At 49.4% G+C, this 25,709-nt stretch overlaps 1 protein-coding gene across 10 annotated transcripts in view; it reads left to right on the forward strand.

Annotated features, from left to right (window-relative positions):
• Tspoap1 (TSPO associated protein 1) overlaps window positions 1-11,550 on the forward strand; it is a 32,235-nt gene extending 20,685 nt beyond the window's left edge. For 5 of the 10 annotated variants that reach the window (XM_045158160.1, XM_045158165.1, XM_045158162.1 and 2 more), the window contains 14 exons: window positions 50-201; window positions 541-906; window positions 991-1,218; window positions 1,761-1,943; window positions 2,504-3,343; window positions 3,941-4,040; window positions 4,149-4,300; window positions 5,519-5,687; window positions 6,352-6,423; window positions 6,765-6,797; window positions 6,953-7,056; window positions 7,145-7,216; window positions 7,422-7,532; window positions 10,312-11,550. In XM_045158160.1, coding sequence (XP_045014095.1) covers window positions 50-201; window positions 541-906; window positions 991-1,218; window positions 1,761-1,943; window positions 2,504-3,343; window positions 3,941-4,040; window positions 4,149-4,300; window positions 5,519-5,687; window positions 6,352-6,423; window positions 6,765-6,797; window positions 6,953-7,056; window positions 7,145-7,216; window positions 7,422-7,532; window positions 10,312-10,491 — 2,762 coding nt within the window. In that variant the 3' untranslated portion in view covers window positions 10,492-11,550. Of the gene's footprint in view, window positions 1-49; window positions 202-540; window positions 907-990; window positions 1,219-1,760; window positions 1,944-2,503; window positions 3,344-3,940; window positions 4,041-4,148; window positions 4,301-5,518; window positions 5,688-6,351; window positions 6,424-6,764; window positions 6,798-6,952; window positions 7,057-7,144; window positions 7,217-7,421; window positions 7,533-8,152; window positions 8,215-10,311 lie in introns of all 10 variants that reach the window. The other 5 variants (XM_004669961.2, XM_045158164.1, XM_045158161.1 and 2 more) reach the window with 5 other exon arrangements.
• The last annotated feature ends 14,159 nt before the right edge of the window (window positions 11,551-25,709 follow it).

Consider the following 25,709-nt stretch of genomic DNA (forward strand, 5'->3'; position numbering starts at 1 on the left):
TGGCATGGGGTATCCCGCATTGCTTTGTCTTGTATCCCACTTCCCCCAGGACCCCCTGATGCCCCTCTGGATGTACAGATTGAAGCAGGGCCTTCCCCTGGAATCTTGACCATCAGCTGGCTCCCTGTCACTATTGATGCTGCTGGTACCTCCAATGGAGTCCGGGTCACAGGCTATGCCGTCTATGCCGATGGGCAGAAGGTATCATCTGGGGCCTCCAGCTGCCCATATGCTGGACTCAGGGCATAGGTTCTTCCTAGCCATGCTCAGAGGCCTAGTCTCCCTGACCTGGCAGAGATGTCCTGCCACTGGCCTTTGGACACATGTGGCAGATTGGTTAAGAGCATGGGCTTTGGCAGCATGTGAGGGACTGAAGAACTGACTCCTCAACGCCATGTGGCCAGGAGGACTGAATGGAATAAGGCGTGTGAGAAGGGCTTGGCACAGTGCCTGCCAGGATGCTAGAAGCCACTGTTGTCTTCACACTTCCCGATCTCAGACTCCCCTCCTGCTGTGTTCCTTTTCCCCTTCCTCTCCCAGGTCATGGAGGTGGCTTCCCCCACAGCAGGCAGCGTGCTGGTGGAGGTGTCCCAGCTGCAGCTGCTGCAGGAGTGCCGTGAGGTGACCGTACGCACCATGTCCTCCCATGGCGAGTCGGCTGACTCCATCCCAGCTCCTGTTGCTCCAGCCCTGGTTCCAGCCTGCCAGTTAGCCAGGGGCTCCTGCCCCTCACCACGAGCAAGCCCAGAGGTCAGAACACCCCTTGCTCCAGCCTCTCCGGGGCCTGGGGACCCCAGCTCTCCCCTCCGGTATCCTTCCTCCCATGGAACTCAAGATCCTCCAGCAAGCCCTTCCATGGAGACATCCAGAGGACCTCAACAAGAGTCTCCAGTCCCTTGCCCTCAGGTGCTCAGACTGGATCGAGGGGAGCAGGGGCAAGCTTGGAGACAGCCTGGGGTTTGGGCCTTTACTCAGTGCCATTCATTGCAGGAAGAGGCCAGGGCAGCTGTGCTGGGTGCCTCGCAGGAGAGGAGGACTAGTGAGCTAAGCCTGGGCGAGGGAGGCCCTGGCCCTGCAGTTCCCTCCCTGACCAAGCAGGAGGCTGAGTGGACCTCGGAAGAGGCCAGCCCCACTCAAGGAGCACTGGCCCCGAGGGTACCAAGTGCTGAGGTCTGCCATGGAGAAGATCTGGGCTCAGGCTTGCAACCCACAGCTGAGGTAGGAGGCACACCTCACAGCATCGAGGTTTTACCTTCCTACCCCTCATCAGCTCCTGTCCGGTTGTACCATCTGCTAGCCCTCTGCTTTGGTCTGGCTCTGACACCTCTCTGTTGTATATGCTTCTCTGTTAAATTTTTCTTTTTCTTTTCTGTTTGGCTCCTTTCCCTTACCCACCCCTGCTTGTTTTGTAGTTTTTTGTTTGTTTGTTGTTTTGGTTTTTCGAGGTAGGGTTTCACTCTAGCTCAGGCTGATCTGGAATTCACTATGTAGTCTCAGGCTGGCCTCAAACTCACAGTGATCCTTCTACCTCTGCCTCCCCAGTGCTGGGATTAAAGGTGTGTGCCACCATGCCCACCACCCACCCCTATTTTGGTCAGAGTTTTTCTTCCTCTCTGAAGAGACCATTTGTGATTCTGGGTAGAGCTGAACCTGTCTAGATCCCTTCCTGTCTTTCCTCTCTGTTCTCCTACCTCTGCCTCCCAAGTGCTGGGATTAAAGGTGTGCGCCACCATGCCCAGCTTCTGTCTTGTCTCTTATAGAAAGAGGAGACAACAGAACTTGGTGTTCGCTTGGTGAACTCCATTGTGGATCACAGCCGCAACTCAGATCTATCAGACATCCAGGAGGAAGAGGAGGAGGAGGAGGAAGAGGACCTAGGTTCTGGGACTTGTTCCTTGCAGCAGCAGGTTGCTGGCAACAGCATCAGGGAGAATGGGACCAAGGTAACGGGGTGAGGAGAGGCTGGCGGGTCCCAGACCTCAGGCTGCAAGGGTCTCGACCTCATGTATCAGCAGCTGTTCCAGCCACCACTTGAGTGCCAGCAACAGTCTAGGTGTGTGGCCTGGGCCCTGTCCTAAGCAATGAATGTGAAGAGGCCCCTGTGTGGGCCTTTGCCCTGCTTGGAAAGAAGGAAGGAAGTAGGACAGATCTTTCCACATCTTCTCTCCACCCAGTAGATACACTACCCCGGCCAGGGAAGCCGGTGCCTGGTGCTGGGAGTGTCTGGGGAAGGAATGGGGGGTCCTCCCTCTATGACAGGCATGGCTCCTCCCTGCTGCTTCTGCCCCACAGGGGTTGGTGCCTGAGTCTCAGTCCTGCCTAGATAGATGTGTAGCTTTGGGCCAGCCACTATCTGGTTCTTTCCCCTTGGAGGAAGCTAAGGGAGGGCTGGGAGTGTGGCCCCAATCCCTGCCCTCCTCACTTGAGGGCCCAGGTTACAGACCTCTCCTCTTCCCCACGGACGGACCTCTCTTCCCTGCTGCTCTCTTCTCCCCACTCCCAGCCTGACCCCTTTTGTGAGACTGACAGCGACGAGGAGATCTTGGAGCAGATCCTGGAACTGCCCCTCCAGCAGTTCTGCAGCAAGAAGCTCTTCAGCATCCCGGAGGAGGAGGAGGAAGAGGAGGATAAGGAAGAAGAGGCAGAGGAGAAGCCAGGGGCTGGCTCTTCTCCCCAAGACCCCGGCCAGCCTGAACTTGCATTGCTGGAGCTAGGCTGTGGCAGTGGCCAGTCCCAGGGACCTGGCCCATGTCCCTTGTCTCCTGAGCCCTCCATGGCCAGGGACTACCCGGAAGAAATGCCGGGAATACTACTACTTGGTGGAAGCAGCCGTAGGAGAGGAGGAGGCTCCCCTGAGAAGCCACCAAACCGCAAGCGGCCACCAGATCCCCGTGAACACTGTAGCCGGCTTCTTAGCAATGGCGGGCCCCAGGCCTCTGCCCGGCCAAGCAACACCCCGCGGGAGAGGGGTGGCCTCCCTGTGGTTGAGGGCACCAGGGGTGGACTGGAGGCTGGTGGGAGAGGGCGTCCGGGCCTTTCTCGGAGGTGTCCCCGTGGCCCGGCTCCAGAATCCAGCCTGGTCAGCTGCCTGTCCCCCAAGTGCTTAGAGATCAGCGTGGAATATGATTCTGAGGATGAGCAGGAGCCCGGCCTCGGCATCACGAGCTCCTGTTACCCCGCAGATGGGGAGGCCTGGGACACAGCACCTCTGAGAAGGCCCAGGGGCCCTCTGAAGGTCAATTCAGGCCCCAACCCCTACCTGCACCTCCCAGCCTGGGAGAAAGGGGAACCCGAGCGGAGAGGCCGCGGTACCACTGGCAGAACCAAGGAGCCACCCTCCCGGGTCTGTGCCCACTCCCTACCCTGGGCAGCCTCCTGCCTGCTGCCGCCTGGTGGTCCTGCTTGCTGCCCACCAACCACTCCCATTCCACGCTGCCACCTCCATGGGCAGTGGTGGGGCTGGCCTCGGGCTCCCTCACCCGCCTCCTCCCACCCACATTCCACTGCTTTGCTGCTGCTTCTGCTGACTGAAACTGGGATGCACAATATTCTGCTGTCACTGGCCACCAGGGGCTGCCCTGGGCAGGGTGGCCCTCTCCCTCTGAGTAGCTAGTTGTCTTCAGGACACTGACTGCGATGCCATGTCGAGTCACCAGCCCCGATGCTGATGGGCCACCTTCCTCTCACGTGCTTCTTGACCACCTCACACCCCCCCACCGCACTCATGTACTAGGGGGAGTCAGGGCCCCGGGGCCTCCTGCCCTTCCTCCCGCTGTGAGGGGTGCCTGGTGCCTGGAGGAGGCTGGGCCAGGCCCCTGGAGAGGAATGCTGTGCTCCTGTTCTGTGTTGCTTATGCTGCTGACGGGGCAGAGCCGGGGAGTGTGGGCCACCGAGGGGATGGTGTGTCACCTCTGCCATCTGTTGCCCTCTCTCTTTGTAGGCAACAGACACTGGGGAGCCCAGAGGGCAGGACAACTCTGGGCGGAGGGGACCCCAGAGGAGAGGGGCCCGGGCACCCAGGCTTGGTGTCACTGAGCTGGGTGAGCATCTAATCGGGGCTGGGCCAAGCTGAAGGGACTTCCCTCTCCCACCCCCTGCTTTGAGTGGAGCTCACCGAGTCACTGCTCTGTCTCCAACCCTCTTCACAGGCCCTCCGAGGAACACTCCAGAAGCACCAGCTCATCAGGATTTACCCGTGAGGGTCTTTGTGGCTCTGTTTGACTATGACCCTGTGTCAATGTCACCCAACCCTGACGCTGGAGAAGAGGAGCTTCCCTTCCGGGAGGGCCAGATCCTAAAGGTGACTGACTGACTCACTATGCCCCATACTCTGTCCCCAGCCAGCTTCCTGCCTCCTCCCTTCTTCCTCCACTGGAGGCAGCAGAGAGCTGGGGGGGGGGAGAGACCAAGGACATTACTTCTAGAACCACATGGACTCTGCCCCCTGCTGCTTCTTGCTGTGCAGCTTTGAGTAGATTACATCCTTTCTGGGCCTCAGTCTCCTCGCTGGTAGAATGGGAATAATCTTGAGACCGGTTCAGAGTTGCTGTGGAGCAAAGCTTCAAGGTGCACACCACACTTCTGCTCGGCACATGCTCAGCGCAGTGGGACTGTTTGCTATTAACACTACCTTTTTTTTTTAATTCCTCCAAGTATTTTTGTGGTGGTGGTTTGCATGTGTATGGTGTGTGTATGGATGTACCTATGTGTGAGGGCATATCTGTGTGGATGTGTATGGAGGCCAGAGGACAACCTTGGGGGTTGTCTTCCAGGAACATGGTCCACCTCCTTTGAGACAGGCTCTCTCATTGGCCTGGAGCTCAGCAATTAGGCTAGGCTGGTTGACCACTAAGTCCCAGGGATCTGCCTTCCCACTTCCCTCCCCAGTGCTGAGATCACAGGCCCAGGCCACTATGCCAGGCATTTATGTAGGTACTGGGGATGTAACTCAGGTCTTTGTGCTTGAGGGATAAGCCCTTTATTGACTGAACTATCTTCCCAGCCTCCTCATTATTCCTGTATTATTATTCATTTATTTAAGAGAGAGATAAAGAGACAGATAGCATGGATGCTCCAGGGACCTCCTGCCACTGCGCATGCACTCCAGGCACACGTGCCACCTTATGCATCTGGTTTATGTGGGTCCTGGGGAAACAATCCTGGGTCCTTTGGTTTTGCAGGCAAGCACCTTGACTGCTCAGCCATCTCTCCAGCTCTATTCCTGCAATATTGATGATAGGCTTTTTGTGGTTCTCTGAGGTCCAATCTAGCCCTGGGTGGAAGGCCATATATATAGTGGATAGTAATGATACAGAAAGGATTGTTTGTTTTTTTTTTTTTTTTCATGTTTCTCCACCTATCTAAAGTCTTTACTATTTCCTCTATTTTTTTTTTTTTCCCTGCTGCATGGCGCACAGAAGACGTCATTCTTCTGTGGTTCCAAGTGGCCCCGGGATTCAGGGCTGGAGGCACAGGGGTGGGCTGAGTTGGTCTTAAGATAACTGCCTTTTGCCTCAAGGTGTTTGGAGAGAAGGATGCGGATGGCTTCTACCGGGGTGAAGGTGGGGGACGTGTAGGCTACATCCCCTGCAACATGGTGGCTGAGGTGGCTGTGGATAGTCCAGCGGGCAGACAGCAGCTGCTGCAGCGGGGTTTCTTGTCTCCAGATGTTCTCACTGAGGGCTCAGGTATGACCTGCTGCCGTCCCTTACCTCTTCCTGGCCACTCTGCTGTAACCCACCCCTATCCTAGGGGACCTGGGGTCTGAATCTAACAGAGCCACTGGAGCTTGGCAGAGTGGGATAACATGCTCTGCACCCTGCCAGGCTGGCTACAGTGTGGACTATTGAAGAGAGCACAGTGATGCTGGCTGCATTTTTGGATTGTGGGAGTCAGCATGGCTTTTGTTAGAGATGTGAGACAAAGACCCTTAAATGAGCTCAGAGCCGGGTGTGGTGGTGCACGCCTTTAATCCCAGCACTTAGGAGGTAGAGGTAGGAGGATTGCTGTGAGTTTCAGGCCACCCTGAGACTACATAGGGAATTCCAGGTGAGCCTGGGGTAGAGTGAAACCTTACCTCAAAAATAAAATAAAATAAAATAAAATAAAATAAAGTAAAATAAAGAAATGAGCTCAGTGGTTGGGGAGTGTGGCATAGCAGCAGAGCATTTTTCTCATATGATTAAAGCCCTGGGTTTGATGCCCAGCACCACAAAACAGCAACACACACACACCCAAACACATACCACTATAGGAACCCTGGGAAGAACCTTTAGTTTGTCCTATTCCTCTGCTTCTTGCCTCAGTTTCTTTTTCTTTCTCTTTTCTTTTCTATTTGCCTTTCTGGATCAGGGAATAGTCCCTTTGTGTACTCCACAGCCCGAGCAACTGGACCTCCTCCCAAGCCCCGCCGTTCCAAAAAGGGTAAGAAAGACCCATGCTTACACGATGCCCGTGTGCGCTGGGAGTGGGGTGGCACGGCCTGGCTCTGTGAGGAGACACCGAGGGACTCTGAGCAGACCTCCACTCACACCCACTCCCTCTAGGGAGGAGAGGGGCTTTGTTCTGGCTGAGCATTCTGTGTACCCTGAAGCATGTAGGTCACCTACCTGTCCTGGGCCTTAGTTCACTACTAAACCAAAGGGTTATGCTGATGTGATTTCTGAGCACCCTGTGTCCTCCGTGGGAGGGTGCGCACCCTGCCTTCCCAGCCTGGCATGAAGAGGGAAGAGCAGGCAGGGCTCAGATGAGCATTTTCTCCACAGTAGAGTTAGAAGACTCTGCTCAGCTCTCTCCAGGTGAGGGGCCAGCCGCTGGTGAGGGTGTCTGGGGAGAGAGGCAGGGTGAGGGTGGGGGAGCCCCATGGCCTCTCCTTAGGTACTACAGCTGGGGGGAGGGGTCATTAGGCTTCAGTTCAGAAGAGAGCGTAGAGCCTTCACCTCTTCCTTTACAGGCCCTCCCAAGCTGATCACCTCTGCTAGCCTGAAGGTTCCCCGGCCCATGGTGGCTGCATTTGACTACAACCCATGGGAGAATTCCCCCAATATGGACGTGGAGGTGAGGACTCCCAGACAATGCCAAGTGACAGGGGTGGTGGTGGCAGCGTCTTCCCAGGTCTGACACCTGCCTCTTGCTCTCTCTACAGGCAGAGCTGACCTTCAAGGCAGGGGATGTCATTACTGTGTTTGGGAACATGGATGATGATGGCTTTTACTATGTGAGGACATTGTCGTGGAGGGTGCACTGTACTGTACTCAGTGTTGTCAGCTGGCCAGGGGGAAGGACAGGGAATCCTGACAGAAGTTTGGAGGACTGGACCAGGTCACCTCCCTTGACAATGCTATTTCCCAGGGGCCTCAGGATCAAGGGACAGGGCTGGGACCTCTTTCCTGTTCTCAGTCTCATGATCATCTCTTCCCTAGGGAGAACTGAATGGACAGAGGGGCCTGGTTCCATCCAACTTCCTGGAGGGCCCTGGGCCTGAGGTGGGTGGCCCAGAGAGGGAGCCTGGGATATCGCAGGCTGAGAATCAGGTCAGTGAGGGGCTGGGCCATTTGGTTTGTACCCTGCTGGAGTGGTAGGCCAGGTTGGTATGGTGGGAGGGACTCAGGAAGCTAAGCCCATAATACAGAGGGGCAGTGTGTGACCCACCAAAAGGGAGCTCAACCGGGCCATCCCCACCCAGCGTATGCCCCTGAGTGCAGAGGGGTAATGGTAGACACTGTGATCCTCAGGACTTCTGATTCAGCTGCCAGTGCCCCGGGGCTGACACAAGAGAGGGGCCCTATAGAAAAGGAGCTCTGCTACTAGCTAGTCATTTAGGGTGCTCCCACTCTGCTGGATCTTCCTGCCCAATGGTCCCTCCCCTTGTCCAGCTGGTGCCTTTTGAAATTATTTGTCTAGCAAGGTCCCACTTCCTGGGTTCTCATTACTTGCCTCCTAATAGGGTGGGATGGGGGACAATTAAGCCTCCAGCCTCAGAGATCAGGGAAGAGGTGAAGAGGCCAAGCCCCAACCAGAAAACCCAGGTCTTCCACATGAAGTAGCTCCAAACATGAGGGCTGTGCCACCCATACCTGGGCCACTTGGTGACTGGTGGAGAGCATGTGGGTCTGTCGGTAATCCTTCTCCTCTCTTTGTTCCCTGTTCTCAGAGAACGAGGAGGAGAAGAGTCCAGTGCTAGATGGAGATAGATATTTGTAGAGAGAGAAACATGTAAGTGGGGGGACTGGCCCCTGTGTTCTGTGTGACCCCAGTCCCCACCTCACCATAATCAGACAGCACCTCTGCCTGGGAACTCACCTTGATTTTCCACTTTCCTCCAGGGAATAGGGGTGGGGGTCTTGCCATGAGCCAGATTTGGATGGGGGATCACCCTTCCTCTCTTCCTTCCCCCTGCCTTGTCGTTACCCTGGGCAGAGCCAGCCAGCTGTCATAGGGGTACATGTCATCTTAGCACATGACATTTCACTTCAGCTGACTTGCCATATTCTATAATCTATGGATCTTATAGAACATGATACTCATATTATGACTCAACAGTGGTATTATGATACCATATGGCTATGGTACTATAATGCTGTGATTATTATTGGTGACAGAGAAATGATACAGTAATGTCATCAGTAATAATGATCTCCCCACCCTGGCCTTCTGCATTTTTTAAAATTAATTAGTTTTGTACTCAGCGAATATAGTCAGTTTGGTACCATTATTAGGCTGATCCATGACCTACCCCCTCCCCTTGACCCCTCCTTGATGAGGTATATGGGTCATGCATTCTGGAGTTAGCTCACAGTTATGGGTAGGATAAATGTCTCTGCGTATCATGACCCAACATGTGGCTCTGACATTCTTTCTGCCCCCTCTTCCGCAAAATTTCCCTGAGCCATGTTGGGTTCATTTTTGGTCTGCTTTAGTGATGAGGTGTTGGGGGCCTCTGGATCTCTGGACCTCTGATTTGGTAGGAGTTGATTTTTCTCTGTGTTGATCTCCTTCACCCTTGTGCTGGTACCTGGTTCACCAAGAAAACAGCACCCTTGCTTGTTTCGCCAATTATTCTTAGTTTCAGCTGGGGCCCTTTTGAGGTATGATGGGGTGGCTCTGTCCTTAGGATCTACACCTATCTGAAAAGGTCTTCTGCATTTTGACCTGTGAGACTGTTCAGATACATGTTTTTACTTCTGGCTCCTAAATTTCTCTGCTTAGAGGATACAAGGGAGAGCTTGAATAGTTGAAATCTATAGGCATCCTCAAGTTATTCTTTAGGGCTCAGAGAATTCTTGGTTTCCTTAACCCTGAGCCCTTCCCTCTGAGGAGAGGCTTGGGACTTCCCTGTGCAGTAGATATTTTCACCTTTAGGTCTAGACTCTCTCTTCAGCCAGGTCTGGCCACATCACCCTGGACTGGGGCAGTGATGGTCGTGATGGGTTTGGCTGTGAACCAAGTCCTTCTTTTCTGGGCACTCTAGTTGGTTCTGGCTGGGAGCTTGCCAGGCTGTGGGCAGCAGTGGAGGCTAGATGGAGGGAAAGAGGACATGTGATTTGGCAAGAGCTGACAAGCTATATCAGGTCCGTGTGGGGATGTAAGGGCTCAGTTTTGGGTGGCTTTCTGGTGGATTCCCTGTCCTTAGGTCACGAAACAGCACTGTCTGAGGAAAAAGGAGCAGTTCAATGGTGTAAATGGAGCTACGAGGAGATTGTTCAAGAGCAAATGCTCAAGGGGAACTACCTCTTCAGTGATACTCCTGTCCCGGGTTCCCTCCGGGTCTGGCCTCTTTAGGGATGCTCCCGCCTGGGGTTCCCTCCGGGTCTGGTCTGTCCTCACAGGGAGAGCTTCATACTCTCTCTCCATGGAGTGGGCCCTGGCTTGGCTCCTTGAAAACCCCTTGGGTACTGTGTGCATTGGATTGGTGAGGATGATCCATCTTTGTACTGATGGGTGCTGTAGGTACTGTCTTCCTGGAAGGGGACAGCTGCCTTTAAGTGTCATTGTCCTTGAGTTTCCTTCCTGGGAAGATGACATGTAGGAAGTTGAGGGCCTATCTGAGGTCAGGTTCTGAAAACTCTGTTAGCCCAGCACTTCTTGTGAGGCCCTGAGAAGGAAAGGGACTTGCTGAGGGCCACAAGTAACAAAGCCGATAAGAAACTCTGTTCTATGGGACTCCCAGGCAGAGCCCCTTCAGCATCATCCCCCCTAACCTCAGTGCTTTGTGGGGGCGGCTTACCCACTTGTCACTGGCACCAATGAAAAGAGCGTAAGTGTCAAGTGGGAGGGAGTGACCCTGACCGACTTTTCTTTCTCACATTTCAGGACTGGGGCAGCACAACACAAGGGTCCCCAGTGCCCTCAGGCTGGCACTGTGCCCCCAGCCCACACAGCTCCCCCAGGACCGAACTGGGGGAGCCACAGGGCACAGCCGAAAAGGTGCGAGGTCTCCTCTCCAAGGGGAAGGAGCTCCTTAGAAAGCTGGGTTCTGGAAAGAAGGAGTGAAGCCACTGCACCCATCCTGCAGGCAGAAGTGGCTTGGTCCCTGGAGGCTCCCCGGTCACCACGGTGACTGGGCAGGGAAGCCCAGTGAGCTCAGAGCTCCTGATCTCTGAGTGAACACTGTGGCACTCAGAAGAATCCAAGGGACTAGGTGACGGGGTCTACGCTGGGTCCTCAAGGATGAGTCCTCTAGATGGGTCTGTTCCTCTTCAGGGAGGGGAACTGAGCCCCAGCGTGAGTAACTTAACCAAGGTCATCAAGCATCCGATCAGACCAGAACTGGACCCATGATTCTTGACTCTCAGTCCACCCTCATAGTCCAATCCTAGTTCCTACCACTATACTGGCCCCTTCTTTGGCCCTCCCTTCTCCCAGGACAGGACCTGGGTGGAGATAAGGGCCACTCTTCTAATGGCTCTGGCTCTCTTGAACATGTCTTCCCTCCCTCGAATGAACATTTGCACTGGAGTCTCCCCCCCCACCCCGACCCCCACCGGGGCAGTGGGCAGAGCCGTGTATATATGTGTACATACTCAGTGCCTCGTCCAGCTCCTCCATCTCGCTTCCACCGCACAGGCCCCGGGAAGGAGAAAGGTCATGCCAAAGCGGGCCTGACCCCGCCCCACCGTGCTCCACCCCCTCCCTGCCCAGGCCACCTGGCCCCTGTCTCATCCCATCTCCCTCAAGCCCGGGGGAGGGGGGGACCAGGGAGCAGAAAGCAGGAGTTGGGGTTGCCTTATTTTGCTCATTGGATTCAACTTTCTCTTTTGCATCATTTTCTTGTGGCCCCTGTTGGAGTCCGGGGGCTAAGGGAAAGGACAGATTTATGCAGCTATTTTCATACATTCCCTGTTCAGAGCGGGTAGGGAGTTCTCTATCCTTATCCTAGCCACCCCATTCCCTCACCCCCCGGTTGGGTGGGACTCTGCATGTTTCCTTGGCTGTGGTTGGAGATTGTTTGACTGAGCCCCCGCCCCACCTTAGTCTCCAGGGTTGTGCAATGGTTCGGGGCATTTGTTTAAAAAGACATTTTATTATAATAAAGTCTATTTTCACAAAATCCATGCTGGACTCTGCCTGGGCAAAGGGGTAGGTTACGCTGGTGGGTTTGGATTCTAAATACATATGAATATAGATGTGGACGTGCCAGCACCTCTTGTTAGTGCAAACAAACTCCAGACACGTGCACCACTTTGTGCATCTGGCTTGACATTGATATTGGGAAATTAAACCTGTGCCAGCAGCCTTTGCTAGCAAGCATCCACCTTTAATTACTGAGGTGTCTCCCCAGCCCTGGATTTCTGACTTTCATACCCAGAAGTTATTCTTGAAGGGTAACTGGGGCAGAGACTAATTTGTAGCAAGTGGCTCTTGAATTCCTTTTTCTAAGATGGTTTTGCAGCTCCTGAGCTGCTGGGCCAAGTATGTGGAGTCCAGGTAAGCTAGCTGAGGGGTGACACCTGGGAAAGTGGACAAAGGAAATAGAGAGGGCACTAGTGTCAAGATGGTGGACTGGCTACCTCCAGTGTCTTTCTTCTGTTGTCCCAAATCCATAGAAAAACAGAACAAGGAGCTGGGTGTGGTGGCGTCCTCCTTTAATCCCAGCACTTGGGAGGCAGAGGTAGGAGGATCACCATGAGTTCAAGACTTCAAGGCCACCCTGAGACTACAGAGTGAATTCCAGGTCAGCCTGGGCTACAGTGAGACCCTACCTTGAAAAACCAAAAAAAAAAAAAAAAAAAAAAACAAGGGCTGGAGAAACGGCTTAGTGTTTAAGGTGCTTGCCTGCAAAGCCAAAGGACCCAGATTCGATTCCCCAGGACCCACGTAAGCCAGCTGCACAAGGGGGAGCATGCACCTGGTGTTTGTTTGTAGCGGTTGGAGGTCCTGGTGCACCCATTCTCTCTGTCTCTCTCCTTGCCTGTTTTTCTCTCTCAAATTAAAAAATCAAACAAAACAAAACAAAAAACAGAACAAGGGCTGGAGAGATGGCTTAGTGGTTAAGGCATTTGCTTGCCAAGCCAAAGGACCCAGATTCAGTTTCCCAGGACCCGTGTAAACCAGATGCGCAAAGTGGGGAACACATGCATCTGGAGTTTGTTCTCAGTGACTGGAGGCCCTGACATGCCCATTCCCTATGTGCCTCTATCTCCCTCCTTTCTCTCTCAAATAAATAAGTAAATAAATATTCTTTTTTAAAGGGCTGGAGGAATGGCTTAGCAGTTAAGGTATTTGCCTGCAAAGACAAAGGGCCCAGGTTTGATTCCCCAGGACTCACATTAGCCAGAGGCACAAGGGGGCACACACATCCAGAATTCATTTGCAGTGGCTGAAGGCCCTGGTGTGCCCATTCTCTCTCTGTCAAATGAATAAATAAATAAAAATAAAATATTAAAACAAACAAACAAACAGGAGCTGGGCATAGTGGTGCACACCTTTAATCCCAGCACTTGGGAGGAAGAGGTAAGATGATCATCATGAATTTGAGGCCACCCTGAGACTACATAATGAATTCCAGGTCAGCCTGGGCTAGAGTGAAACCCTACCTCAAAGAAACAAAACAAAACAAAAGAAAAAGAAAAAGAAAAAGAAAAAGAAATAATCCTACTGGGATAGGGAGATGTATCAGTGGTTAAAGAAATTTGCTGCAAAGTCTCTCAGCCAGAGTTCAATTCCCCAGTACCCATGTAAAGCTATAAACACAAAGTGGCACACGGGTCTATAGGCCCTGACACGCCCATTATCTCTATCTGCCTCTCTCTCTCAGTTAAATAAATAAATATAAAACAGGAAAAAGGGTATCTGAGGAACATCACTTGCAAATGGTCTCTGGCCTACACACACGCACACACACATAACACACACACGCACGCACGCACGCACGCACTCACACACACCTAGGAACCTAGTGGGAGGAAGGCAAAGTGACTGATCACTGAACAGTCACATCTTGCAGAGGCTGAGGAGCCTCTGAGTGAGCTGACAAAAGGCAAGGTGTCTGCCTGTAGACGAGAACAGTGGGGGTGATATTTTGGATCAGAGACCTGGTGGTCACCTAGGTGGCTGGCAACACTAGGTAGAAACAAGAAGCATTCCTGCTCAGGGGAGGAGCCCTGGCACTACCATTATTGTGCCTTCCTCCCAGTCTCCCCCAAACCCTCCAAGTCAAAGCAGCAGCTCCCACCTTGTTGTCTGACAGACTCTCAGCCACATCGAACACAGTGAAGACTATCTTTTTTTATTTTATTTTATTTTTTATATTTTGGTTTTCCGAGGTAGGTTTCACTCTAGGTCAAGCTGACCTGGAATTTACTATGTCATCTCAGGGTGTCCTTGAACTCACGACGGCCCTACCTCTGCCTCCCAAGTGCTGGGAATAAAGGCATGAGCCATCACAGCTGCCCCCCACCCCGCTCACTTAAGCATACAAATGAGAGAAATATTCAACTCTATTTGAAGATATCTTCCACTTCTGATGCTCTTTCTTCTTTCCTGATTGCTGAAGTTTTCTTCTGGTGTCAATTTGAAGGTATGAGAGTGAGTGATGTAGTGATTGAGAATGTCAGAACCTTTCTCAGCTCATATGGGCTTAACCAAAAGGTCTAAGGCGGGGCTGAAGAGATGGCTTAGCAGTTAAAGTGTTTTCCTGCAAAGCCAAAGGACCTCAGATCAATTATCCAGGAACCATGTAAGCCAGATGCACAAGGGGGCATATGCATCTGGAGTCCCTGGTGTGCCCATTCTCTCTCTCTCTCTCTCTCTCCCTCTTTCTCAAATAAACTAAGTAAATAAAATTAAAAAAAAAAAACCAAAATATTTTAAAAAAAAGGTCTAAGGTGTTGGGCAAGTCACTGGTCATGAGATCCATGTCCTGAGCCAATGGCTCTCAGCTTTGTCATACTGAAGTGGAACTTAGGGATCCAGACAAGGGGTGAGCAAGCAAAAGTAGATTTATCAATTAGATACTTAGGAGGACTCACAAGAAGGAGGGGAAATGAGAGAGAGAGAGACCGAGGTGGCTGACTTGTAATTCACTATGGACCTCCTCACCCTTACTGCCTACAGGCAGCTAACTCATATCTTAATAGCAGTAAATTCTCATAGTTGTTCCTCATCTGAGAATGTCTTTATTTCACCTTTGTCCCTTAAGGATACTTTACTAGGTAAAGGATTATTTTGGGAGGGGGAAAAAGGAAGGGTTGTAGGAGGGGATTATTATCATGGTATACTGTTTATACTTATGGAAGTTTTCTTTTTCAATTCTTTTTTTACCTTTATTTATTTGAGAGTGACAGATAGAGAGAGGGAGAGAAAGAGGGAGAGAGAGAGAGAGAATGGGCACACTAGGACCTCCAGCCACTGCAAACGAACTCCAGACGCGTGCGCCCCCTTGTGCATCTGGCTAACATGGGTCCTGGGGAATTGAGCCTTGAACTGGGGGACTTAGGCTTCACAGGCAAGAACTTAACCACTAATCCATCTCTCAGGCCCTGGAAGTTTTCAATAAAAAGTTTAAAAAATAAAAAGGAACAATAAAACATTATGGCTGACAGTTATTTTAGTACTTAGTATTTAGAAGCAAAATATTATTTTACTTCTTGTGTTGCATAATTTCAATATTGTTTTCTTTTTAAATTTTTATTTATTTATTTATGAAAGAGAAGTGGAGAGAGAGGGAAGGAGAGAATGGGTGTGCCAGGGTCTCCAGCCACTGCAAATGAACTCAAGATGCATGTACCACCTTGTGTATCTGGCTTTATGTGGGTACTGGGGAATCAAACCTGGGTCCTTAGGTTTTGCAGGCAAGTGCCTTAACCATTAAGCCATCTCTCCAGCCCATCTTTTTTTTTTTTTTTTTTTTTTTTGGCTTTTCAAGGTAAGGTTTTGCTGTAATCCAGGCAGACCTAGAATTCATTATGTAGTCTCAGGGTGGCCTCAAATTTACAGCAATCCTTCCACCTCGGCCTCCTGAGTGCTGGGATTAAAGGCATGTGCCACCACATCTGGCTGATTTTTGTCTTTTTAAAGAATATTTATTTATTTATTTGAGAGAGAGATAAGGGCAGATAGAAATGCTAAAGTGTGGGGCTGGAGAGATGGCTTAGCGGTTAAGCGCTTGCCTGTGAAGCCTAAGGACCCCGGTTCGAGGCTCAGTTCCCCAGGTCCCACGTTAGCCAGATGCACAAGGGGCGCAAGCGTCTGGAGTTCGTTTGCAGAGGCTGAAAGCCCTAGCGTGCCCATTCTCTCTCTCTCCCTCTATCTGTCTTTCTCTCTGTGTCTGTCTCTCTCAAATAAATAAATAAAAAATTAAAAAAAAAAAAGAAATGCTAAAGTGTTTATGTCTAAAGATGAAAGAATGCAATTGGAGTTGGGGATGATACTAAAAACCTAATTCACAGGAGAACTTGAACCTCAACTGCCATTTAAAATCACTATGTATTATTATTATTATGATTTGGCTTTTTGAGGCAGTGTCTTCCTCTACCCCAGGCTGACCTGGAATTCACTATGTAGTCTCAGGGTGGCCTTGAACTTATAGCATTCCTTCTACCCCTACCTCCCAAGTGCTGGGATTAAAGGCATCCACCACCATGCCCAGCACTTTTTTTTAATTAAAAAAAAATTTATTATAAGAGAGAGAATTGATGCACCAGGTCCTTAACCATTGCCAACAAACTCCAGACACATGTGCCATTTTGGGCACATGCATCACCTTGTGCATCTGGCTTACATGGGTTCTGGGGAGTCAAACCTGGGTCCTTAGGCTTTGCAGGCAAGTGCCTTAACAGCTAAGCCATATCTCCAGCCCTTAAATCTTTTTTGTTTTTTTATTATTTTATTTATGAGAGAGGGAAAGAATTGGTGTGCCAGGGCCTCTAGCCACTGAAATCAAATTCCAGATGCAGATGGTACATCTTGTGCACATGCGTCACCTTGTGCATGTGGCTTATGTGGGTCCTGGGGAGCCAAACCTGTGTCCTTAGACTTCTCAGGCAAGTAACTTAACTGCTAAGCCAAATCTCTAGTCCTTAAGTATTTTTTAAAAATTATTTATTTAGTTAGTTAGTTAGTTAAGGAGAGAGACAGAGAAAGAGAGAATGGACGCACCAGAGCCTCCAGCCACCGCAAATGAACTCCAAATGTGTCTGCCACCTTGTGCATTTGGCTTTATGTGGATACCCTGGGTCCTTTGGCTTTACTGGCAAGTGCCTTAACCACTGAACCATCTCTCCAGCACTGTAATTTTAAATCTTATTCAATATACCACCACCTGTAGAATACAGAATTAAATAAAAAAAAAGATTTTGAAGAAAGTTAATGCAAAATCTATCTTTGGGTTGGGTGTGACTGGTATGTCCACACAGTCCCTGTCCTTACTGGTTCCTAGCTTTCAAAGCTTTCTGGAGGTGCCTCCTTCTCTACACACACACACACACACACACACACACACACACACACACACACCTAACATACATCTCCCTGAAATTCAAACTGAATTGTTTCCTAAACAGCATTAAGAAAGACCAAGCTCTTTTGCAAGCAGTAGCTGAGGGCCCGTTATCCCACAGGAAGTTGGGTCAAACCGTGGGGGCAGAGATGTTTTGGAAAACTGGGGAGAAGGGAAGGCAGAAAGAACGGTCTTGAGCTGCTCCACTTCCAGCAGTGACCTCCAGAGGCTGGCCCTGGGACGGGGAGCCTGAGCCCGACCGGTGGGACAAAGCTTGTTTGGGAGCCCTCTTTTCTTCCTAGTTCCTCTGCATTCTCAGGCCTTGAAGTCTCGAGCACACACAGGGCTTGGGGGGAAGCGTTAACAGAGGTGCAGATGGGGCCAGCTGCACACTCAGGCCCACAGCCGAAGCCCCCCGAGGAACAGGTCAGGGTTTAGAGAGCTCCGCCTTGAGACTTCTCCCCTCCCCATGGATAGAGATCTACAGACATGTGCTTTAGCTTTCCTGCATCCCTTGCTTCCTTGCTGCCTGAGGGAAGTCAGGGCCGCCCTCCAGACCATCAGATTGCAAGATGCGCTTGGCTTGTGGGGCAGGGGTGTGAGGCTGCCCCTCTGTGCATCCAGCCAGCGCTGCCTGAGCGCTTGGCGGCCGTTCACTCTCCCCACTCACAGCCCACTCGCTTGCCCGTTAGCTCCAGGCGCCAGTGTGCTCCTTGAGGAGAAGGGTCATACCTTGCTCCGCAGAGTGTGCCCACTGCACAGCCCAGCCCAGCACCCAGCACATGGCAGGGCTCAGTTAGTAATTGCTGAATAAGTGATTGGACTAAGATCAGAGGATGATTTGGAAGTCAGGGGACCTGATAAGGAGATTATTTTGAATTGGGAATACTGATACTCTTGGCCAAGTTATTTCCTTCCTAAACTCCCTCTTTATCACTCTGTAAGGAGATGTTTGTACTAAATCAGGGCCAACCAGGGCAACTGGCACAGGTCTCTCATACCTGATTGATGGAGGGTGAAGTACAATCTTCATGAGGCCACTTGGTAATAAATATTATGAAATCATAGGGCTGGAGAGATGGCTTAGCAGTAAAGGTGCTTGCCTGCAAAGCCAAAGGACCATGGTTTGATTCCTCAGGACGCATGTAAGCCAGATGCACAAGGTGCTGCATATATCTGGAGTTTGTTTGCAGCTGTTGGAGACCCTGGAGGCGCTGGCATGCTCCCCGCCACCTCTTTCTCTCTCTTAAATAAATAAATAAAGGGCTGGAGAGATTGGCAGTTAAGGCACTTGCCTGTAAAGCCAAAGGACCAAGGTTCCATTCCCCAGGACCCATGTAAGCCAGATGCACAAGGGGGCCGCATGTGTCTGGAATTCATTTGCAGTGGCTGGAGGCCCTGGCATGCCCATTCTCTCTGTTTCTCTCTTTCTCTTTCTCTCCCTGCCTATTTCTGTATCTCTCTCTCAAATAAATAAATAAAATAATAAATAAAAATAAAATATAAATAATAAAGTGATTCTTTAAAAGAATTAAGAGGTCCTAAAAACGTACATTCAGCAATTTTACTGCTAACACTTAAAAAAATATATATATATATATATATATTTTTAATTATTTATTTATTTATTTGAGAGCGACAGACATAGAGAGAAAGACAGAGGGAGAGAGAGAATGGGCACGCCAGAGCTTCCAGCCTCTGCAAACGAACTCCAGACGCGTGCGCCCCCTTGTGCATCTGGCTAACGTGGGACCTGGAGAACCGAGCCTCGAACTGGGGTCCTTAGGCTTCACAGGCAAGCGCTTAACCGCTAAGCCATCTCTCCAGCCCTAAAAATATATTTTTTAATTCATTTGCTTGGAAGAGAGAGAAAGTATGGACGCACCAGGGCCTCTTGCACTACAAACTCCAGATGTGCCACTTTGTGTAATTGGACTTATGTGGGTACTGGGGAATTGAACCCAGGGCTCCTAGGTTTTGCAAGCAAGTGCTTTAACTTTGGAGCCATCTCCCCAGCCTATGCTAACACTTAAAAAATCATTTGAAGGCTGGGCATGGTGGCGCACGCCTTTAAGCCCAGCACTTGGGAGGCAGAGGTAGGAGGATTGCTATGAGTTGGAGGCCACCCTGAGACTACATAATGAATTCCAGGTCAGCCTGGGCTAGAGTGAGACCCTACCTTGAAAAGCCTTTATTTTTTTGAGAATAAATCTTGCTATGTCACACAAGTTGGCCTCAAGCTTGGGATACACCTGACTCAGCCTCCCCAGTTCTAGGGTTATAGGCATGCACTATTGCCCTTAGCTCGAGACTTCTTTTTTGTTTTTTTGAGGTAGTGGCTTGTTTTAGTCCAGGTTGACTTGGAATTCACTATGTAGTTTCAGGCTGGCCTCAAACTCACAATGGTCCTCCTATCTCAGCCTCCCAACTGCTGAGATTAAAGGCATATGCTAGCTTTTAAATCTTGTTTGTTTATTTTAGTTTTTCAATGTAGGGTCTCGCCCTAGTCCAGGCTGATTTGGAATTCACCATGTATGTAGTCTCATGCTGACTTTGAACTCACAGTAATCCCCTATCTCAGCCTCCTGAGTGCTGGGATTAAAGGTGTGCACCATTACACCTGGCAAGATTTCTTATTTTATTTTATTTTTTTAAAAAATATTTTATTTTTATTTATTTGACAGAAAAGAGGAAGAGAGAGTGATAGAATGGACGTGCCAGGGCCTCCAGCCACTGCAAACAAACTCCAGACACATGCACCACCTTGTGCATTTGGCCAACGTGGGTCCTGGGGAATCGAACCTGGGTCCTTTGGCTTTGCAGGCAAATACATTAACCGCTAAGCCACCCCTCCAACCCTGTTTTATTTTATTTTAGTTTTAGTTTTCTGAGGTATGGTTTTACTCTAGCTCAGGCTGACCTGGAATTCACTATGTAATCTCAGGGTGGCTTCAAACTCATGACAATTCTCCAACCTCTGCCTTCCAAGTGCTGAGATTAAAGGTGTGTGCCACCAAGCCCAGCTAAGACTTCTTAGTTGTTTTTTTTTAACATATATTTTTTTTTGTTTTCCAAGGTAGGGTCTCACTCTAGCTCAGGCAGACCTGGAATACACTATGTAGTCTCAGGGTGGCCTCAAACTCATGGTGATCCTACCTCTGCTTCCCGAGTGCTGGGATTAAAGGCATGCACCACCATGGTTAGCCTTTAAAAATATTTTTGGTTTTATTTATTTATTTGAGAGGAGAAAAAGAGAGACAGATAGAGTGAGAGTGGGTGCACCAGACCTCCGACTGTGCAAACAAATTCCACATAACTGTGCCACCTTGTGCATCTGGCTTACATGGGTCCTGGAGAATTGAACCTAGGTCCTTTGGTTTTGCAGGCAAGTATTTATTTCTTTATGAGTGTGTGTGAGAGAGACAGAGGGTGGGGAGGGAGAAAGGGAAAGCATGTGTGCACAACCAGGGCCTCCTGTGGCTTCAAATGACCTCCAGACCCATGTGTCACATTGTGCATCTGGTTTTACTGAGTACTGGGGAATCAAACCGAGCTAGGTAGGTTTTGCAAGCAAGCACCTTTAACCACTGAACCATCTTCCCAGCCCAGTTTAAGACTTCTTGCCTAAGCAAATTACTGAAGAGATGGCTAGAGATTTAATTCCATGAATGTTCCTTCAAATGCTATTACAACAACAAAATTGGAAACAATGTAAGTACTTAACAAGAAAGGGCTAGTTTGTAAATCAATCAAAGTATGCAGTCCTGGGTGTGGTGGTGCACGGCTTTAATCCCAGCACTCAGGAGGCAGAGGTAGGAGGCTCGCCAAGAGTTCAAGGCTACCCTGAGACTACATAGTAAATTCTAGGTCAGCCTGAGTTAGAGTGAGATCCTGCCTCGAAAAAACAAAAAATAAAAAAGTAAGCAAAATATGCACACAGAAAGATGAGGCAAATCTATATCATTGACAGGGAGATGTGTCAAAAGAAAGTTGTAACAACCTGAGTGTGGTGGCGCCTGCCTATAATCATATAGCACTTCAAAGGCTGAGGCAGATCTCAACTTTGAGGCCTGTCTAGGTAATTATAAGACCTTGTCTCAAAAAAGTCTTAAAATAATATTTAAAGTTGCTCTTGGGCTGGAGAGATGGCTTAGCAGTTAAGCGCTTGCCTGTGAAGCCTAAGGACTCCGGTTCGAGGCTCGGTTCCCCAGGTCTCACGTTAGCCAGATGCATAAGGGGGCACACGTGTCTGGAGTTCGTTTGCAGAGGCTAGAAGCCCTGGCACGCCCATTCTCTCTCTCTCCCTCTTTCTGTCTTTCTCTCTGTGTCTGTCGCTCTCAAATAAATAAATAAAAAACTAAAAAAAAAAAAATGTTTAAAGTTGCTCTTAACATTGTTTCAAAATTGCTATGATTTCCATACAAAGATACCAAATTATTAAATAGGTATTTGTGAGCGGTACTGAAATATTTTCCTTCCTACTATTTATTTATGTTTAGACTACTGACAAATCTTGAAAGAAAATCACCCACAATTTCACCTGATTATAACTAGGGTGGCTTATATGAGGGAATTGAACCCAGGCAGGCAGGCTTTGTAAGCAAGTGCCTTTAAGTGTTTATTCATCTTTTAAGCCCCATTAAAAAATATTTTAAAATATTTAATTAATGAGAGAGAGAGAGAGAGAGAGAGAGAGAGAGAGAGAGAGAGAGAGAGAGAGAGAGGCTGGGCCTCTAGCCATTGCAAATGAACTCCAGATGTGCCACCTTGTGCATCTGGCTTATATGGGTACTGGGGAATTGATCCTGGGTCCCTAGGCTTTGCAGGCAAGTGCCTTAACTGTTAAGCTGTCTCTCTAGCTCCTCAAGCCCGATTTTTTTTTTTTTTTTTTTTGGTTTTTCGAGGTAGGGTCTTGCTCTAGATTATCACTATGTCGTCTCAGGTTGGCCTTGAACTCATGGCAATCCTCCTACTTCTGCCTCTCAAGTGCTGGGATTAAAGGCATGCACCACCACACCTGGCCCTCAAGCCCTATTTTGTTTTTTAAAAGATTTTGTTTCTATTTATTTATTTATTGGAGACAGGGGAGAGAGAGAGAGAGAGAGAGAGAGAGAGAGAGAGAGAGAGAGAGAGAGAGAGAGAGAGAGAGAGAGAATGGTCATGTCAGGGCCTCTAGCCACTGAAAATGAACTCCAGATGTATGTGCCACCATCTACATCTGGCTTACATGGGACCTGGAGAATTGAACCTGGGTCCTTGGGCTTTATAGGCATGTGCTTATCCACTAAGCCATCTCTCCAGCCCCTCAGGCCTATTTAAAAAAAAAGTATTTTTCAGAGGGCATTACCATGAGATGTTTTTCATAATCATGGAAGATGTTAATAAAAATTTTTTTTGAAGAAAAAAAATATTTTTCAGAGCTGGAGGTATGGCATAGCAGTTAAGGCATTTTCCTGCAAAGCCAAAGGACCCAGGTTCGATTCTCCAGAACCCACGTTAGCTGGAGGCACAAGGGGCGCACGCATCTGGAGTTCATTTGCAGTGGCTGGAGGCCCTGGCGCGCCCATTCTCTCCCTCTCTCTCCATCTCTCTCTGTCAAAGAAATAAATAAGTGAAATATTTAAAAAATATTTTTCAAAGCCAGGTGTGGTGGCACATGCCTTTAATCCCAGCACTCGGGAGGCAGAGGTAGGAGGATCATCATGAGTTTGAGGCCAGCCTAAGACTACATAGTGAATTCCAGGTCAGCCTGGGCTATAGCAAGACCCTACCTCAAAAAATCAATATATATACATTTTTCCCCCAAATTTAAGATGTTATGAGTAAGCCATATGGAAACTTACTTTTTTGGACAATGGCACAGCCAGAAGCCATAGATTGTTACTAGAAAAATTTCAGTGCCAGGGATGGTACATCTTCCAGTGAGTTGTTGGCCAGGGAGGTTCCTGATGCCCCCAAAACATTACAGACCACCACCAAGGCTCTTGATTTCCCACCAGAAATAGATAATAAAGATGCTATTGCTAAAGACTCCACATGCTTGGGCTACAAGGTCCCTGAGAAATCAAGCTGGAGATGAACTGAAAACCTCCTCCCTGTAGACCAGCTGACAGAAAACTGGAAAAAGTTATGCTGCATACAGCCCTATGGGAGAGAGAAGTCATCAGAGGTGATAAACAACAGTGGACACTACAAAATTTAAGTTTGGCCAGCCAGGCCAAATGAGCCAACAGGTGCAATAGTGGCATGTCTGTTATAGGGGAAACCAACCACTCTCTACTAGGACTGGAGGCCCACTCTACGGGAAGTAATACATGGCTGGTAATGAAAACCTGGAATTCACTATGTATTCTCAGGGTGGCTTCGAACTCTCGGCAATCCTCCTACCTCTGCCTCCCGAGTGCTGGGATTAAAGGCATGCGCCACCACACCTGGCTCTATTTTTTTTTTAAACTACTGATTTTCAAATTTTTTTTTGTATCATGCAACTTTTACTGAAACTTTTACTTTTACTTATCAGCTCTGTAAATTTTCTTTTTTTAAAAAATTATTTATTTATTTATTTATTTGAGAGCGACAGACACAGAGAGAAAGACAGATAGAGGGAGAGAGAGAGAATGGGCGCGCCAGGGATTCCAGCCTCTGCAAACGAACTTCAGACGCGTGCGCCCCCTTGTGCATCTGGCTAATGTGGGACCTGGAGAACCGAGCCTCGAACCGGAGTCCTTAGGCTTCACAGGCAAGCGCTTAACCGCTAAGCCATCTCTCCAGCCCTAAATTTTCTTTTTTAAAAAATTTTTTGTTTATTTTATTCATTAGAGAGAGACCGGTAGAGAGTGAGAATGATGGGCATGCCAGGGCCTTTAGCTGTTGTAAACAAACTCCAGATGCATGTGCCACCTTGTGTATCTGGCTTACGTGTTTCCTGGGGAGTTGAACCTGGGTCCTTTGGCTTGGCAGGCAAACGCCTTAACCACTAAGCAATCTCTCCAGTTCCCCCTTTTTTTGAGACAGTGTCCCATGTAGGTCACATGGAGCTCAGATTAGCCATATAGCTGAAGCTGGCTCTTAACTTCTGATTCTCCTGCCTTTGCCTCCCTCATGCTGAGATTACAGTCATGCACCACCACACCTAGCTCAATTTATTTTAATTTTTGCTAATTCATGTTTTCATAGTTTCTCATCAATGAAAATATATTATGTATAGGCTTAAATATTTCTAAAATCCTAATAAATGAGGTATAAAAAATGAAAGATGTGGCTTCCTTGGTAACAAGGTGGCAGAACATCAGAGGTGTGGCCAGACCAAAACAGGACTGCCCCAGGAGGTAGCACAGTCCCAAGTACTTTTCCTGGCTGAGAATGACAGCCCCCCTGCCAGCCTTTTTCAAGGGAGCAACTGCCTCTCTTCTATTTCAGAATAACCCGAAACCTCCTAACTGACTAGTCTTGTACCAGAGGTGCTCTGGGCTGTGTCACCAACTGACCACTAACCACAACCAGCTCCACTCTTCTCTGGTCCTGAAAACCAGGTGCAGAGACAGTCCTCTTCCATAAGCCAAGAACAAGGGTCTGGGTAGAGACAGAGGAAGTTGCTTTGCTTCTTAGCTTGCAGCCCACCCCCTCATCCAGGGTCCTCCTTCCTGTAAAGCCCAACTGTCTCCAGCCAGATTTCCTGTTGCCTTGTGCCCAATGAGAACTTGGGGCTGCCCACTAGGGTTGGTCATAGGGGTCAGGTGACTGTTGATGTGGTCCTGAGACCCTCTGAGGGTTCAATATTTGCTCCAGTTTTTTTTAAAAAAATATTTATTTTTTATTTATTTGAGAGAGAAAGAGGCAGATAGGGGCTGGAGAGATGGTTTAGTGCTTTTAAGGCACTTGCCTGAAATGCCAAAGAACCCAGGTTTGATTCCCCAGGACCCACTAAGCCTGCTACACAAGGTGGCACATGCATCTGGAACTCGTGTGCAGCAGCTGGAGGCTCTGGAGCACCCGTTCTCTATCTGCTTCTTACTCTCTCATATAAATAAACAAATAGATAATTAAAAACAAAGAAAGTGGCCTCCAGCCACTGCAAATAAACTCCAGACACACGTGCCACCTTGTGCATCTGGTTTTACACCGGCACTGGGGAATCAAACCTGGGTCTTTTGGCTTTGCTGGCAAGCACCTTAACCACTAAGCCATCATCATCCCAGCCCTGCTCCTGTTTTCACATCATGCTCCCTTCCTCCTGAGGTCCATAATCCCCATAATTCCTTAGCTGTTTTTTCTTTCTTTCTTTTTTTTTTTTTTTAAACACAGTTTAATCAGAAGTTTGAGGGTTAGCTGTCTGTACCTTCAGGTCCAGGCACTCCACAGGGAGCTGAGAAGCCCTGGGGGCACGTGTGCTTCAGTCAAAAGCTGGGGAAAGCTCTGGTGCCTTCTCTTGCCCTTGTCTCCCATTCCAAGGGCCCATCTCTGTACACCCCCCGACCCCATTGTGGGAGGAGAAAGTTCAGTCTTGGGACAGACCCCACCCCCAGTTTAGAGGACATAAAAGCCCAGCTGCAGCAATCAGAGCTGTGGGTGTCAAGTGAGCGGCTGCAGCTGAGCTCGTGGGGACTGGTAACTGAAGGCGGTTTTGGTGCGCGGTGGACACCTCCCTCCCGGAGGTCCCAGCATTGTCCTTAGAACGGGCTCATCGAGGTGCAGTTGTGGCCAAGGTGGGACTAGGGGGAGGCCGGGAAGAGAGGGACTGTGGGCTTTCTTTTAAGTGCTCAGGGTTGGGGTC

The sequence above is a fragment of the Jaculus jaculus genome, chromosome 9 (genome assembly GCF_020740685.1).
Source record: "Jaculus jaculus isolate mJacJac1 chromosome 9, mJacJac1.mat.Y.cur, whole genome shotgun sequence".
In the NCBI taxonomy this organism is placed as follows: domain Eukaryota; kingdom Metazoa; phylum Chordata; class Mammalia; order Rodentia; family Dipodidae; genus Jaculus; species Jaculus jaculus.